This window comes from Cherax quadricarinatus, chromosome 64, assembly GCF_038502225.1.
Source record: "Cherax quadricarinatus isolate ZL_2023a chromosome 64, ASM3850222v1, whole genome shotgun sequence".
Taxonomy (NCBI): domain Eukaryota; kingdom Metazoa; phylum Arthropoda; class Malacostraca; order Decapoda; family Parastacidae; genus Cherax; species Cherax quadricarinatus.
The window spans coordinates 9,480,435-9,498,884 of NC_091355.1; the positions used below are offsets into that span (position 1 = coordinate 9,480,435).

At 38.7% G+C, this 18,450-nt stretch overlaps 1 protein-coding gene across 1 annotated transcript in view; it reads right to left on the minus strand.

Annotated features, from left to right (window-relative positions):
• Positions 1 to 1,872: 1,872 nt before the first annotated feature.
• The window catches only part of LOC128700008 (uncharacterized), a 36,135-nt gene continuing 19,557 nt past the window's right edge, over positions 1,873 to 18,450 (minus strand). Inside the window, exons 3-4 of the mRNA XM_070098751.1 lie at positions 8,436 to 8,543; positions 1,873 to 5,026 (exon numbers count right to left, since the gene is read on the minus strand). Coding sequence (XP_069954852.1) covers positions 4,814 to 5,026; positions 8,436 to 8,543 — 321 coding nt within the window. The 3' untranslated portion in view covers positions 1,873 to 4,813. The remainder of the gene's footprint in view (positions 5,027 to 8,435; positions 8,544 to 18,450) is intronic.

Genomic DNA, 18,450 nt, shown 5'->3' on the forward strand with positions numbered 1-18,450 from the left:
CCTCACAACAAACCATCACGCCACCTCCCTGCTACTCTGGTATTTCTCCATGTATATACATCCGGTGGTGTGTTTCTAGATGTATATACACACCCGGTGGTGTGTATTTCTAGATGTATATACACACCCGGTGGTGTGCATTTTTAGGTATATATACACACCCGGCGGTATGTATTTCTAGGTGTATATAACCCTTTAGTGGTATATTGCTTTTGTATATACCCCCAGTTGTGTATCTTTCGGTGTACATACACCCAGTGATGTATTTTTGTAAATAACCCCTAGTGGTGTGTATTAGTTGGTGTATATACACCAAGTAGCGTTTATTTGTTGTATATATCCCTAGTGGTGTATTTCTTTTGTATATACCCCCTAGTGGTATATTTTGTATATACCCCTAGTGGTATATTTTGTGTATACCCCAAGTGGTGTATTTTGTATATACCCCTAGTGGTGCATTTCTTTTGTATATATCCACTAGTAGTGTATTTCTTTTGTATGTACCCCTAATGGTGTATTTCTTTTGTATATACCCCCTAGTGGTGTATTACTTTTGTATATACCCCTTAATGGTGTATTTCTTTTGTATATACCCCTAGTGGTGTATTTTGCATATACACCCTAGTGGTGTATTTCTTTTGTATACAACCCTAGTGGTGTGTATTTCTCGGTATATACACAAAATGGTGTGTATTTCTCCATGTATATACATCCAATGGTGCGTATTTGAAGGTATATATACACTCAGTGGTATGTATTTCTAGGGTTATATAAACCCAATGCTGTGCATTTCACGGTATGTATGCATCTAGTAGTGTGTATTCCTCATATATACACCGAGTGTTGTGTATTTCTCGATGTATATAAACCCGTGGTGTGCATTTCTTGGTTTATATACACCGGGTGTTAGTATATACATCATTCGATGTATATGCAGACGCGCATTTCGGTATACATACACCGGGTGGAGTATATTTCTAGGTACTTCTCAATGTATACACACTGATCGTTGGGCTAGTACACCAAACAAGAAGTAGAATGAAAGTAGCTCAGAGGCATCCACACCACCGTATGTTCTCGGATGACGGGTACAGCATATAGCTTGAGAAATGTGTCGTTCTGTGGACTAGAGGTCATTTCTTTCGCTCACCATGAGGCGGGCCAGAGCAGCATAGGTTTGACTCCTTGGCTAGTCGCAGTGTTGTTATTGATCAATACCACTCGTTCGTGGGTACAATAATTAGATAATATATATATATCTATATATATATATATATATATATATATATATATATATATATATATATATATACATACATATATATACATATATATATGTATATATATATGTCGTGCTGAATATGTAAAACTGGTCAATTAGCAAGAACTCATTTAAAATTAAGTCCTTTCTAAAATTTTCTCTTATACGTTTAAAGATATATTTTTTTCATTAATGTTGATATAAAACTTTATAATTTTGCACCAAAAGGAACTTAGAAAACTTACCTAACCTTATTATAACAAGAACAAATTATTTTAGCCTAACCCAACTAAATGTATTTTAGATTTGTTTACAATAATTTAATACTAAACAAACACAGTGAAATATATTTTTTTCGTTAGGTTCAGAATGATTTTGGCGAAATTATCGCATACACAAATTTTTACTTGCCCTATATGGCAAGAGGAGCGTTGCTATTTAAGCCAAGATCGCAAGTTCTGCCTATTCGGCACGACACACACACACACACACACACACACACACACACACATATATATATATATATAGTCACACTTCTTGGTGTATATACAATGAGAATACACCTCTGTGTATTTTCTTTTCATTTACACATATTAAGGTAAATTAAAATGTTTATTATTATTATTATTATTATTATTCTTATTATTACTGGGCAATACATATTAACATTACAATGGTACAAAATATATTACACAACGTCTTGTTTTTTATAATATACTCAGGCTAACCTACCACAGTAATTATGAGAGAGAGACATGAAAGCCTAATACCCCATCACGGAAACTTCATAGTCAATTATAATACATTTTAAGATCACCATATATCTGCTATCAGGTGGATTTGGCCTAAGGAAAACATTAACCTATTAAATAAGACATTATAGGAGATACTAATACAACTTTCTTTAGTTTTCTCGTCACAGGGGGAAATATCACTGGTGTGTTACAGCTAGGCTGGAGGTTATCCTAGTGCTTCCTAAACCTCCTCGTACAGGAGTTGTGAGCTTTTAGCAGTGCATCTCTTGAGACTGGATATTTTAATTTCAGGTCCAGCCTCTTACCATCGACTGGCGTGAAATGTCCTTGTCGTATCTATTTGTGAAGTTTGTATTGAGTCCGTTTGCATTGTTTATTCAATTTATTTACCACTCTTGTGTTTAAGAAGTGTGTCCTGGTTTACTTATGGCTCGTTAGGGTGTGTATTTTCCAGCCATACCCTTTTGTTGTTGTTCCAGGCACGTCACCTTGTTTTTGTTCCAGGCACGTCCCCCTTTGTTGTTCCAGGCACGTCCCCTTTGTTATTGTTCCAAGCACATGCCCCTTGTTACTGTTCTAAGCACGTCCCATTGTTCTTGTTCCAACCCTGGTAAGGAGGGGGGGTTGTGTCTGCGTGTGTCAACCCTACATAAGAAGACGAATAATCCTGGAAAGCCTACGTGGCTTATTTCCACTGTAGTCCATAGGTTCTCTTCCTCAGGATGCGACCTACGACAGTCGGCTAACTATTTTTATTGTTAGAGGGCAGCAGGTATTAGGAGACGTGCCGAGACATCACACCCCCAACTCAAACTAATCCCGGGTCCCCCTGTTATGAGTGAGAGGCTGTACCACTGAGCTACCCAAGTACAACACATGTCGGCATCTGGCGTACTAAGGGTACTGACACCTTCCAACATGGTGTCATGCGACCTGTGCTCATAATACTTCTCTTTTACGTCTCTACATAATTACTGGAGTCAAATGTAGAGCTCACGTGAGAAACGGGGAATTATAATAATCAGATTTAATCTAGGGAAGGGAAGGGTGTCTCCCATTCCTTAGATCAGCAGCCCTTCAGCGGTACCTAACCTTGAAGGAACGATTGCATGACCATCAGAGTGGCGATTTGGCACTTCCGGCACCCAATACACGCCAAGGCTTTTCAGGAAAGGGCGTTGCCTTCACAGTGGTGAAGGTCTTTCATTGTGACAGCCTTGGTGTAGTGTTGATGGTGGTCCTGACCCACTCGAGCAGCCTTGGTGTAGTGGTGATGATGGTCATCACCCACTCTAGCAGCCTAGGTATAGTGGTGGTCCCGACCCATTCTAGCAGCCTTGGTGTAGTGTTGGCGGTGGTCCCGACCACTAGCAGCCTCGGTGTAGCGGTGGTGGTGGTCCTGACCAACTTTAGCAGCCTTGGTGTAGTGGTAGAGTGGTGTTGACAGTGGTCCTGACACACACTGGCAGCCTTGATGTAGTGGTACAGTGATGGTGATAGTGGTCCTGACCCACTCTAGAAGCCTTAGTATAGTAGTGTTGGTAGTGGTCCTGACACACACTGGTAGCCTTGGTGTAGTGGTATAGTGATATGTAGTGATCCTGACACACACACTGGGAGCCTTGTGTAGTGGTCCTGACCCACTCTAGCAGCCTTGGTGTAGTGGTATTTGTAGTGGTCCTGACACACACTGGCAGCCTTGAACTTTGAAGTCCACTACACTGAGATCGACCCACTCATCCATCCATACTTACAGGGATGAGTGTGCTCATTCATTCACCCTCACTCACTCTCATATATTCAACAAATTATAATAATCTTGATGTTTTGAAGTTGTTAAGTAACTTAACCGACTCATTAAATACGAGACGTCACTATTGGAGAAACATATATCACTCATATACATCATACATATACATCTTATACATCATACATATACATCTTATACATCATACATATACATCCTTTCTCTCGTGCGTGTTCCAGCCTCTGTTGTTCATTGATTATTGTGAGTTTTGCAGATGATACAATTTACGATTCGAATTATTTACATTCGATTGGAAGTGTTCTCTGCCTGTGTTGTACAGGAAGTGTCCTCAACCTGTGTTGTACAGGAATCGTCCTCAACCTGCTGTACAGGAAACGTCCTCAGCCTGTGTTGCACAGGAAGCGTCCTCAATCTGTGTTGTACATTGTACAGGAAGTGTCCTCGACCTGTGTTGTACAGGAAGTGTCCTCGACCTATGCTCTACTGTCGGAGTTTTAATTTCAGTTTAAGAATATCGACAACTGAGAATTACTAGTTAAATTTTAAAGCCTATCGCCCAAACAAGGGTCATTACGGCAGCATGCTTTCCTGTACACCACTAGTCGAGGTTACTTCAATCCCTAAAAGAGGGATTAAAGTGTAATTACACTGAGATACTCAACTCCCGTGTCGGTGTAAATACACTGAGATAAATAACTCCTGATTACGTTTGACCCGCTTCTTAAGCTCAAAGGGACCTAACCCCCCCCCCCCCCCCGCGCATCCTTTACACATTGCTATTTGTTTCATTTATTTTTATTCTGTGTTTATTTTACATTTGATAAGTTTAACAACTACATAGTACATAGCCAGAAAATTTTTGGAGGGCTTCCATCAGTGATCACTATCTAAACGTCTAGTCGAGAGCCACCTTCATGCCAGAAATGTCTCGCTCAGTTTGCCTGGCACTCTGGTGGATGATGGACGCAATGGGAAGATCTCCCTCATTCTGCACTTGTGGTGGAGACCAATGTTGGAGGACGGGGAACACTATGAGGTGATCTCCTCCACTTCAAGATCTCCGAGGTTGGTGGCTAAGGAAGGGTGGTGATTAGCAGTTCCTGGCAAGTGTGTGGAACTGAAGCTAGCTTTACTGCTGCTGTTACTGTTGGTGGTGGTGGTGGTGCTGCTGCAGGCGGGTCCTGCATGACCGCTCTCAACCTGACTGCTCACCATGTCGCAGTCCTGGTCGAAGTAACCCTCCTGGGGGAAAAGATGTTCAGTCAGTCATTTACGCAAGCAATAAGGTCCTTGCTAGCCATATAACTGAGTTCACACCATCTCTAAGGATGAAAGAATAAAAACAATAGCATATTTAGAAACTATCAAAAGAAGCGAGATTAAAAAAAACACTCGTTCTGCTAAGACACTAGAAATACTGTACAAGAGTGTATTAATGTTGGTAGAATTACCGACAAATAAAGTAAAAGGACACAAGTGCAACTAATGTGACATTTTATTGTGTCAACATTTCGCTGTCCAGGAGCTTTATCAAGCCGTTGTGTTGTTTGTAACGGCTTGACAAAGCTCTTGGAGAGCGAAACGTTGCCACAATAAAATGTCAGAGGCGACGCCAGAATTTTTGTACTGGAGGCTAGCAGAATTGTTTTGCAGCAGTGTTATTCTTATTATTACTATATATTTATTTGCGAGGCTGAGGGGATATATTTTTGGTGGGTAAGTAAGTCCCCAGTCACTCGGCGCCACCACTGTAAACATGGCGCAGTCTTAGAAAAATAAAACTGTCAAAATCGTACTAAAATGGAAAATTTCGTTCTTATTAATGAGACAGCATTTGAAGGGTAACTACTATGTTGCGATGAGACACAATGGGGAAGAATGGAGGAGATGTAGCAATCTGGCAAAAGAATCACTTCAGGATACTGTAATTAAAATCAGAAACATGCATAATAATGTCGAAATTCTTGCGGTGGAAAGCCAGATCAAAGATGAAAAATATATGAAAATTCATACAATCCACTTCTAAACACAGACAGATAAGAATTTGAGGACATACAAGATATATTAAGAAAACTCTTAATAAAAGGTGACCGTGAAAAAGCACAGATCATTGTATTTGGGGATTTCAATAAAGAAATAATGGATGCAAATGTTATGATAACTGAAGATATGGATAAAAACATATTGTACAGTTCAGGACATTTATTAAAGGAAACATTTCGCCACGACTGCCCTCTTCATTACTGATAAACCCACTCCTGGCGAAATGTTTCCTTTAATATGTGTCCTGAGCTGTATATAAGTATCTACATTTATAAAAAAATAAACTGACTAGTCTTCAAGGTCAGTTTATTTCTTTATAAATATAGATACCAAGTAAACCGATGGACAGAACAATTAACAAGTAATCTACAGGTCCCCACATTCTCAGGTGCTTTTGTTGTCGCAACACAACAGCGCAAATGACGGTAGGCAATACAACGCTAGACCTTGTAAATTACTAGAAAAAAGAATATATCATCATTATCTGAACCCACTTGGGGAGAGGGATCATCTGCAAACAATGTAGCTAAATTGACTCGTTAGGTAGGGGAGGGGGACAGAGAACAATTAGATTAAAAGAAATGCGAAAGCCAGCGAGAACAGAGGGCAAATGAGAATTTAAACAACAGGTAAATCATAAGGATGTAAGAGGAGTACTTCTCAGTCTTGAGGTGGTAGGTAAGTGGAATGTACAAAATGTTAGGTAGTGGTTGAGCGAGAATCTACGAGTAATTACAAGAGTTAGGTACTTACAAAATCTAAACAGTTACGAAAATTACATAGTTATACATTTACAAGAGTAGGTATCACAGAGCTCTTACAAGAACACGCAATTATTAATGGCGGTCAAAGCAGCTTAAGAAGCCGGCTAAGGGTTATCAAATCGACCCTTTTAAACACACACACACATACACACTTTACAACAATGAAGGACAGGAGGGATAGGGAAGACATGATAACAACATATAAAATACTGAGAGGAATTGACAAGGTGGATAGGGACAGAATGTTTCAGAGATGGGACACAGCAACAAGGGGTCACAACTGGAAGTTGAAAACTCAGATGAATCACAGGGATGTTAGGAAGTATTTCTTCAGGCACAGTTGTCAGGAAGTGGAACAGTCTGGAGAGTGATGTAGTGAAGGCAGGATCCATACATAGCTTTAAGAAGAGGTATGATAAAGCTCATGGAGCAGGGAGTGAGTGGACCTAGTAACAACCAGTGAAGAGGTGGGGCCAGGAGCTATGAATCGACCCCTGCAACCACAATTAGGTGAGTACACACACACAAAGGCAGGCACACACACACACACACACACACACACACACACACACACACACACACACACACACACACACACAGCCTGACTCACCAAATTCGTCAGTTGTAAATTATAAGCCGACCAAGAGAATTTATCTCGTAATTAGTGAAGATAAGAATTAATGAATAGTATACACGCACTCAGCAATCATGGGGACACGCACACAGCAGTCACGGGGACACGCACACAGCAATCATGGGGACACGCACACAGCAGTCACGGGGACACTCACAGCATTCTGTGAGACTGACCTGACCATCTGACGTGTGTATGAGACGGAAATATCGGCGATCCTGCCAAGGTGCTAAAAATTTAATAGGCTTCTGTTTCAAACTCATGTGGCAGGAGTACCTTCTTGAGTGGTTGCTGTCAGGGAAGTCATGATCTGTCGTCAGGAAACAATCTTCTGACAGGTGTCTTTGACAGGTGATAACCCGCTCAGTGACCACGCAAGTGCTGGCTTACCAAAACTAGGTTGTTCACCTCGTATTAAAGCCAAGTTGTTATCTATCATGCTACTGAGGCATCAGTACGTTAAAGGTGTATAATGTCGACAAGTTGATGAGTAAGACACATGTGCATCACTTGGGTATCGTTATTGGTGAAACGTTTCGCCCGCACAGCAGGTATTCAGTCCCCTAGTCTTTATAGGTGTTCAGTCCCTTAGCCTTGGTATAGGGAATTCAGCCCTCTAGTCTTGGTATATGGAATTCAGCCCTCTAGCTTTGGTATAGGGAATTCAGCCCTCTAGCCTTGGTACAGGGAATTCAGCCCTCTAGCCTTGGTACAGGGAATTCATCCCTCTAGCCTTGGTACAGGGAATTCAGCCCTCTAGCCTTGGTATAGGGAATTCAGCCCTCTAGCCTTGGTATAGGGAATTCAGCCCTCTAGCCTTGGTATACGGTGTTCACTCCTTTAGCCATGATAGGTGTTCAGTCTCATAGCCTTGAGCTATCTAAAGCAAAGGCATGAGAATGGAGACGTATATACTGGAGCTAGAAAAGTGTAGCAGTTAATGACAGTGGAAGGAAGTCATGCCTAAGCTGGGTCAGCGGATGGCAAAAAAAGAAAAAAACTGCGAAAGATAGCCTGTGTACCAAGATTTCAAGGTGGTGATGTGTCTTTAAAGTATCACTGCATTAATTATATTATTAGACTGAAGAAGCCTGCTGTGCCGGTGAAACATCTCGTCAGTAAAGACATCCAGGTTCTATACATGTGTCTTATTCATCTACTGTACTAAGGTATGCTTACGTTAGCTGATTGAGAAAACTAGTATACTCACGTCAGTAGCTGAGGGAGTGGGAGTGGAAGGTCTGCAAGCCTGAATTTGGTCCTTGGTCTCCCTCTCACGACTGGTCTTGTAATTGTTGTTGATGGTCAGCCTCTTGGTCTGGGAACCAGAACAGATTTCTATTAACAAAAAGCATCACAGCAGTAGTGTGTGGCTACAGTGATCTTAGTAACATAACAAGGCTACAGTAACAACTGTTTACATACGTGTGGCATTCGTTTTTTTTTTTAATGTGCAAAATTAAGTGTGACTGCAGTGTGCTGCTACGTTACTCCAGCCTCGACCTGTTCTCCTTTTAGGATACATACACCAAGGTGTGTGTCTCTTGTTATATATATATACTGTATATGTACTAAGAGTTCACTTTAATCCCTATTTTTACCCATTAAAATATATTCTTGACGCGTTGAACAGGTGACACGCAGCCTTAATGACCCTCGTGAGTTGATATGCTATAAATCTCATTTACCAACTAGCCTATTCATAAATTATAAGTTGATTCCTCATGCACTGTACGTGATTCTTATGTCTCCTTTAAACCATTACATTATTCTCTTTTCTCTCTATTTTGTCATTACTTCTCTTTTATGCTCTGATATAACGTACGCCTCCTCTACGTCCTCTTTCTCTCTCGTTGAGTCACTGTTGTATGACTTCTGTTTTCTCTTGATCGATTCCTGGAATTGTTAAAGTCGTAGTGCGTCTGAGTACGACAAACAAGGTCGTCTTACACGACCTCCATGACGACTTACGTGGCGACCTGCGTGTTTAGACAATTTTATAATACCTTAATACGTCAGTGTTTTCGCCTCCTTTGACCTCTGGTCGTCAATCATGTTCACAAGGAGAGAAGCGCTAAGCCCACAGGAGTTATACAGTCCCCTAGAGAATGGGAGGTAATCGGATATGATCCAAGGAAGGGAAGATCCAACCCTCTCAAATCAAGAGTCCTTCGACAACATCATGGACTGGATCCAGGAAGAGACGGTCACTGAGACAACTGAGGTATTAATGAGGCTTAGGGAAGGTCAAGGTAATACTCTTTGATATTCGTCTCGTATCGACTGAGAGAATTTTAGAGTCCTGCCTCGAAAGTCCAGTCTCACGAGTCCACCCTTACGAGTCCAGCCTCACGAGTCCAACCTCCCGAGTCCAGTCTCACGAATACAGCCTCGTGAGTTGGATTCAAACCTAATCAGTGTGTTTATGATCCCACTTTGGGTGACCTTTGAAAAGTATTGAATACTTTCTTGAATTCTGCATAAAGGATCTAGTGATCTGTACCTTTGTCTCATCAATGGTACATAAGCAAGACGTATTATCAAAGGTATAACCGTAAGTTATCATCATGGGTATATACATAAGTTATATATATATATATATATATATATATATATATATATATATATATATATATATATATAAAATAAGATCACAGTAAACAGGTGATTTCAAAATATGCAAAACAACCACTCTGAAAGAATAGAGAAATTCCAAGCGCTTTCGTGACTACTCACATTATCAAGGAACTATGAAAGTGAAGCATCCAAGGAAGCTATATAAGGGGTCCGGCCAGCACCTCACTATCAGATCCCACAACTGTTAAACACGTGACGCGCGGCGAGCCAACTTGGATAGGTCCTTTGCACAACTCACCCCCAAGCTATTTATTTGTCCAGTGTATTATTAAATTCTTCCCAAATTCTATTAATTATAAATGGATCTAATTTATATAAACCAAAGGAAATATTCATATTATTGTCAAAACTGCTTTTTATGAAACAAGATTCAATTATATTCCTGTCGACCATGGACTTGCTTGATACTACTTTCTCAACTTTTTGAAAATCAATTGGATGGTTAAAATCTCTTACATGAATAAATAGAGTATTGGAATCTTGTCCAGTTCTAATGCTATATTTATGCTGCTTTAATCTTAGTTCGAGATTTTTACCAGTTTGACCGTAATAAACTTTATCGCAAATTTTACAAGGAATCTTATAGACACATCCATCAGCATTTTGGGGGGAATTCTTTATCAAAAGTTTTTTTACTGTATCAAGATTTTTGAATACAACTTTAATATTAAAAGTCTTAAGAAGAGAAGGCATATCAACCAAGTTTTCATGGTAAGGGAGAACCAACATATTTTTAGTTGAATAAGGCTGGTTGCTCCTTTTTGGATTATAAAAAGTGTTTCTAGCAACTTTAAAAGATTTATCAATTACATTTCTTGGGTATTTTAAATCATTACCTATTTCATAAATTTTGGATATTTCCTCATCTATGAACTCAGGACTACAAATTCGTAAAGCTCTCAAAAACATTGATGAGAAAACAGACAGTTTGACTCTATCTTGATGCGAGGAATAATAGTGGACATAGGAACAGTTATTTGTAGGTTTTCTGTAAATTTTAAATTTGAATTCATTATTACCCTTAATAATTAAAACATCTAGAAAAGGCAATGAGTTATTTTCTTCAAACTCAACAGTAAAGTTTATAGAATGGGCTAAGCTATTTAATTTTCCAAGAAAATGGTGTATATCTACATTTTTGGGCATAAGACACAAAATATCATCAACATATTTGAACCATTTAGCTCTATTAGGGAGGATTGTGTTAAGCAACCTTGTTTCAAAAAATTCCATGTATAGGTTACTAAGAACAGGTGAAAGAGGATTTCCCATTGCCATACCAAACTTCTGAGTGTAAAACTTATCATTAAATACAAATTTTGCATCAACAATGCAAAGTTTAATAAGTTTAATGATAGTAGGAACTGGCAATGGTAAATCATAGTTAACGAGTTCTTCAGATAAGAAACTTAATAAATCATCAACAGGAACTTTCGTAAACAAGGGAGTAACATCAAAACTAACCATGTTAAAATCATTTAAGTCAGTCAAGGAGCTTAATTTATCAACCAAGTCTGTTGTTTTTAACATTAAAGTTAGAAATTTTGCCAACAATAGGGCTCAAAATATCAACAAGCCATTTGGATAATTTATATGAAACTGACCCTATGGAGCTAATAATTGGTCTGACTGGATTCCCTGGTTTGTGTGTTTTTATTAGTCCATACATGTAAGGTAAAGATGGATTAGTGGAAGTAAATTGTTTGACTAATTCATCTTTCAGTAGAAGTTTTATTGTTTTATTGAAATTGCTGTTAACGGTTTCTAGGGGATTTTTCCTAAGTTTAGAATAGGTTTCAGTATCATCTAAGAGATTATTCATTTTTTCTTGGTAATCATTTTCTTTCATAATTACTATTGCATTTATTTTGTCTGCTTTAGTAAGGCGCAAATTTTTATTGTTATTAAGTGTATCATAAGACTTAAAGAATCTTTGAGGGCAATTGGGAATGTTTGGTTTTAACATAGAGCTGTATACCATTCCTTTACTAATATTAATTTCATCAGAGGATAAATCAGAAAATTTTTCAAAGTTACAAAAGGCTTTTGCAATTTCAACATTATTAAGTTTTTTTGAAGTTGCAAAACTTAGGCCAAAACCTAGAAACATATTGAAATAACTAAAATACAGGAGAAGGAAGCATTCAAAATATTGAGAAACAAAAAATACTCTTTTAATCAGGCCATTCCATCAGAATGGAAACACAGTATGTTGGATCATTGCTATAATAAACTCAGAAGAATTTGTAATGAACTCAAGAGCAAACTACAAAGAAAATTAGACATTTTAATTGAAAATAGTGATTGGACAAAGCTTGCTAATAACAATTTTGTAATTAACTTATTATCAGATGAAATTTTAGACAAACATACAACTGCTGCTCTAGGTTTTGGCCTAAGTTTTGCAACTTCAAAAAAACTTAATAATGTTGAAATTGCAAAAGCCTTTTGTAACTTTGAAAAATTTTCTGATTTATCCTCTGATGAAATTAATATTAGTAAAGGAATGGTATACAGCTCTATGTTAAAACCAAACATTCCCAATTGCCCTCAAAGATTCTTTAAGTCTTATGATACACTTAATAACAATAAAAATTTGCGCCTTACTAAAGCAGACAAAATAAATGCAATAGTAATTATGAAAGAAAATGATTACCAAGAAAAAATGAATAATCTCTTAGATGATACTGAAACCTATTCTAAACTTAGGAAAAATCCCCTAGAAACCGTTAACAGCAATTTCAATAAAACAATAAAACTTCTACTGAAAGGCAAAGATGAATTAGTCAAACAATTTACTTCCACTAATCCATCTTTACCTTACATGTATGGACTAATAAAAACACACAAACCAGGGAATCCAGTCAGACCAATTATTAGCTCCATAGGGTCAGTTTCATATAAATTATCCAAATGGCTTGTTGATATTTTGAGCCCTATTGTTGGCAAAATTTCTAACTTTAATGTTAAAAACAACATAGACTTGGATGATAAATTAAGCTCCTTGACTGACTTAAATGATTTTAACATGGTTAGTTTTGATGTTACTTCCTTGTTTACGAAAGTTCCTGTTGATGATTTATTAAGTTTCTTATCTGAAGAACTCGTTAACTATGATTTACCATTGCCAGTTCCTACTATCATTAAACTTATTAAACTTTGCATTGTTGATGCAAAATTTGTATTTAATGATAAGTTTTACACTCAGAAGTTTGGTATGGCAATGGGAAATCCTCTTTCACCTGTTCTTAGTAACCTATACATGGAATTTTTTGAAACAAGGTTGCTTAACACAATCCTCCCTAATAGAGCTAAATGGTTCAAATATGTTGATGATATTTTGTGTCTTATGCCCAAAAATGTAGATATACACCATTTTCTTGGAAAATTAAATAGCTTAGCCCATTCTATAAACTTTACTGTTGAGTTTGAAGAAAATAACTCATTGCCTTTTCTAGATGTTTTAATTATTAAGGGTAATAATGAATTCAAATTTAAAATTTACAGAAAACCTACAAATAACTGTTCCTATGTCCACTATTATTCCTCGCATCAAGATAGAGTCAAACTGTCTGTTTTCTCATCAATGTTTTTGAGAGCTTTACGAATTTGTAGTCCTGAGTTCATAGATGAGGAAATATCCAAAATTTATGAAATAGGTAATGATTTAAAATACCCAAGAAATGTAATTGATAAATCTTTTAAAGTTGCTAGAAACACTTTTTATAATCCAAAAAGGAGCAACCAGCCTTATTCAACTAAAAATATGTTGGTTCTCCCTTACCATGAAAACTTGGTTGATATGCCTTCTCTTCTTAAGACTTTTAATATTAAAGTTGTATTCAAAAATCTTGATACAGTAAAAAAACTTTTGATAAAGAATTCCCCCCAAAATGCTGATGGATGTGTCTATAAGATTCCTTGTAAAATTTGCGATAAAGTTTATTACGGTCAAACTGGTAAAAATCTCGAACTAAGATTAAAACAGCATAAATATAGCATTAGAACTGGACAAGATTCCAATACTCTATTTATTCATGTAAGAGATTTTAACCATCCAATTGATTTTCAAAAAGTTGAGAAAGTAGTATCAAGCAAGTCCATGGTCGACAGGAATATAATTGAATCTTGTTTCATAAAAAGCAGTTTTGACAATAATATGAATATTTCCTTTGGTTTATATAAATTAGATCCATTTATAATTAATAGAATTTGGGAAGAATTTAATAATACACTTGACAAATAAATAGCTTGGGGGTGAGTTGTGCAAAGGACCTATCCAAGTTGGCTCGCCGCGCGTCACGTGTTTAACCGTTGTGGGATCTGATAGTGAGGTGCTGGCCGGACCCCTTATATAGCTTCCTTGGATGCTTCACTTTCATAGTTCCTTGATAATGTGAGTAGTCACGAAAGCGCTTGGAATTTCTCTATTCTTTCAGAGTGGTTGTTTTGCATATATATATATATATATATATATATATATATATATATATATATATATATATATATATATATATATATATATATATATATGCAAAACAACCACTCTGAAAGAATAGAGAAATTCCAAGCGCTTTCGTGACTACTCACATTATCAAGGATAGTTCCTTGATAATCTGAGTAGTCACGAAAGCGCTTGGAATTTCTCTATTCTTTCAGAGTGGTTGTTTTGCATATTCTGAAATCACCTGTTTACTGTGATCTTATTGCATATATATATATATATATATATATATATATATATATATATATATATATATATATATATATATATATATATATATATATATATATATATATATATATATATGCAAGTACAGGGACATAAGCCAACAGTATCAATTTGTCCCAGTGGAATCAGAGACCTTGGGATCATGGGGAAAAAATGCCACGTTTCCTTAAAGAATTGGGTTCCAGACTCATCGACACCACCAGGGACCCAAGGGCAGCCACTTTCATGTTCCAGCGCCTCAGCGTGGCCATCCAGAGGGGAAATGATTGCTGCATACTTGGCTCGTGTCCGGCTTCGGAGGAGCTGGAGGAAATTCATGATCTTTAATACATTGTACCATTGTATTCATGTTTGTGTTTTCTGTAAATGTATTCTGTTTATTAATAAATGTTCACTTAGAATATAAAATATAGGGGGTGGTAGAAGAAAATATTCAAACAGCTCCGGGGAGAATCTTGAGTTTTCCCTGAGGTACGTTTATTGTCTTCTCTGAGGATGAGGGTCCCCAGTCCAGCTATAGAGGTGGTACTTCCCTGTATTTTATATATATATATATATATATATATATATATATATATATATATATATATATATATATATATATATATATATATATATATATATAAATGCACTACGCAAAAATAAACGGGTATATACAGAAAAAGATCGCAGTCAGCAGGATTCGAAGCCACGTCAGGGAATTCTAACAAGGTTCCTAAATGACGCTCTAGATCACGACCACAGATGCCTCAAAAAGCTGGGTAGCCTTGTTTACATGCCATGTATCTCCCAACGGCTTTTAAACAAGGTTGCCTAGCTTTCTGAGGTATCTATGGTCGAGTGGTCTAGAGCGTCACTTGGGAACCTTGCCAGCCTTCCCTGACAAGTGGTCCGTCTCAAATCCAACCTACCCAGAGTTCTCCACCTGACTCTCCACCATATATATATATATATATATATATATATATATATATATATATATATATATATATATATATATATATATATATATATATATATATATATATATATATATATATATATATTCATGCACTCTTCACCCAGGTTCTGGGTGGCACTTCCCTGATCACTGTATCATTCTGCAAGCAGAGCTCTACGTCATCCAGCAGGTATTGTAATATGTGATCCAGGAACACCAGCACCCTCCAGTCATTCATGCTGACTTCAAATCTGCGATATAAGCACTCCAGCACAGCGAGCCAAGGGACAACGTACATCTCATAATCTCAATACAGAGGACTCTTCAGACACTTAACAAGCAAGGACTGTGCGCTAATATCAAGTGGATCCCGAGCCATGTCGGCATTCCAGGCAACGACGCATCAGACGAGGCCTTTAAGACGGCCACCTACGACATACAACCGCGTGCCACTGTCCATATCAGCCTTCACCAGACAGTACATCTTGTAGTCAGGGTAGCCCTGCGTTCAAGGTCGGTCCCATCCGTCTCAAAGTCTCGCCGGTGGTATTATCTGGTAACATGCCGGGAGTCTCCATCTCCCCTAGTGCAACCGCGAACTGAACATCAAAATGGTATACAATACCGACAGGTTGTTAGGTAAGACACATATGCAACAGTTAGACAACTTTATTCCGAAACGTTTCGCCTACACAGTAGGCTTCTTCAGTCGAATACAGAAAGTAGGCAGGAACAGTAGAGATGTGAAGACGATGTAATCAGTCCATCACCCTTAAAGTCGTAGAATTTGAGGTTGTCAGTCCCTCGGCCTGGAGAAGTTCAGTTCCATAGTCAGGAACTATCTGAAGATCAAGCGACAGTGCGGAGACTTAAATACTGTCGGAAGGAGAGGTGCAGGGTAGTAGTAGTAGTAGTAGTAGTGAGAGGCAACTGAGAGGTCATGTCCCTCTCAGATCCAACCCTTCTCACTTGAAAAGCTTGTCCAAGGTGTTTTCTGTACCAAGATGCCACGTGTTGCAGTGTCTGACAAGATGAACATCAAAATGGTATACAATACCGACAGGTTGTTAGGTAAGACACATATGCAACAGTTAGACAACTTTATTCCGAAACGTTTCGCCTACTGTGTAGGCGAAACGTTTCGGAATAAAGTTGTCTAACTGTTGCATATGTGTCTTACCTAACAACCTGTCGGTATTGTATACCATTTTGATGTTCATCTTGTCAGACACTGCAACACGTGGCATCTTGGTACAGAAAACACCTTGGACAAGCTTTTCAAGTGAGAAGGGTTGGATCTGAGAGGGACATGACCTCTCAGTTGCCTCTCACTACTACTACTACTACTACTACTACTACTACTACTACTACCCTGCACCTCTCCTTCCGACAGTATTTAAGTCTCCGCACTGTCGCTTGATCTTCAGATAGTTCCTGACTATGGAACTGAACTTCTCCAGGCCGAGGGACTGACAACCTCAAATTCTACGACTTTAAGGGTGATGGACTGATTACATCGTCTTCACATCTCTACTGTTCCTGCCTACTTTCTGTATTCGACTGAAGAAGCCTACTGTGTAGGCGAAACGTTTCGGAATAAAGTTGTCTAACTGTTGCATATGTGTCTTACCTAACAACCGCGAACTAGAGAGCAACGTGTGTCCCCACACCGACTACGATTTGGGTTCATGACCTCAGCGCATATCGTCGAGCAACGAAGAAGGGAGCAGTGCGCCCACTGTGAGAAGATGGTTGAGCTCCCACCTGTACACTGCCTACTGGATTGTCCTGCTACGGCACCCCTAAGCAACCGCCGCCTCCCATAACAGACCGTCAGACAGACCCGAGAGGACAGGGCAGCACACCTTGTGTATCTTTCAGTCAAGAACCTAAGGATGTTGTTGCCGATAATCGCCTGCCACCCGCCCGGAAAGGTTGTCCACTTGGTTTGTTGTGAGAGGTATGTAGGTGTCTGGGTCATTAAATAAATTGAGTATTTTTTTCCTGTAGTCGTTAATGTTCAAGATTACGACACCACCTCCTTTATCAGCGGTGGTGACTCTGATGTTCGTGTCTTCTGCTAAAGCTTTCAATGCAGACACCTACAAACCTCTCACAACAAACCAAGTAGACAGCCTTACCAAAACTTTTCCTCGCAAGACTCGCCTCATAATAAGGGACTCTGAACAAGGGATGAAACTTCTGCACACCATTCCCAGCAACCCCAGACCCTCCAGAGTGTACAGCCTACCAAAAACTCAAGCCAGGAATTCCACTGAGGCTCATCTCTGGAATAGGCAGTGTTCCTCACCAACTCTCAGGGATTTTCGTTGAGCACCTTTCTAAACGCTTGGGCACAATCAGTCGAGCACATCTTAAACACACTGTTGATCTCAATCGCATCCGCAACATTAACATCAGGAACAAAAAATTCTCCAGCCTAGACGTAATACCCCTATTTACCAAGGCACCTACTACACAAGCCATTGATCTGCGCCGGAAAATTGACGACTCGACTCCCTTGACCTTTCTTTTCCAGCCAGCGATTTCATCGACCTTGTTGAACTGTGTTGGCTTTACATATTTCTCTGAAAATCACCTTCTCCAGCAGACTTTTGGACTACCCATTGGTTCCCCATTTAGTGTCGTACTGGCGAACCTCTACGTGGAACATCTTGAAGCCGAGCGTTTTTCCTCTATTATTCCCTCTTCCGTTACCTGGCTCCGTTATGTTGACGACATTCTAATCATAATTCCCAGACGCTTGAACGTTCAGCTCTCCAACACAAGCTCAACCAGGTCGAACCCTCAATCTAGTTCACACTAGAAGAAGTCGACAACACTCTTCCTTTCCTTGATGTTCTCTGCAAAGCTGACCACGAACTTCGTTTTAAAGTCTATCGAAAACCTACCAAC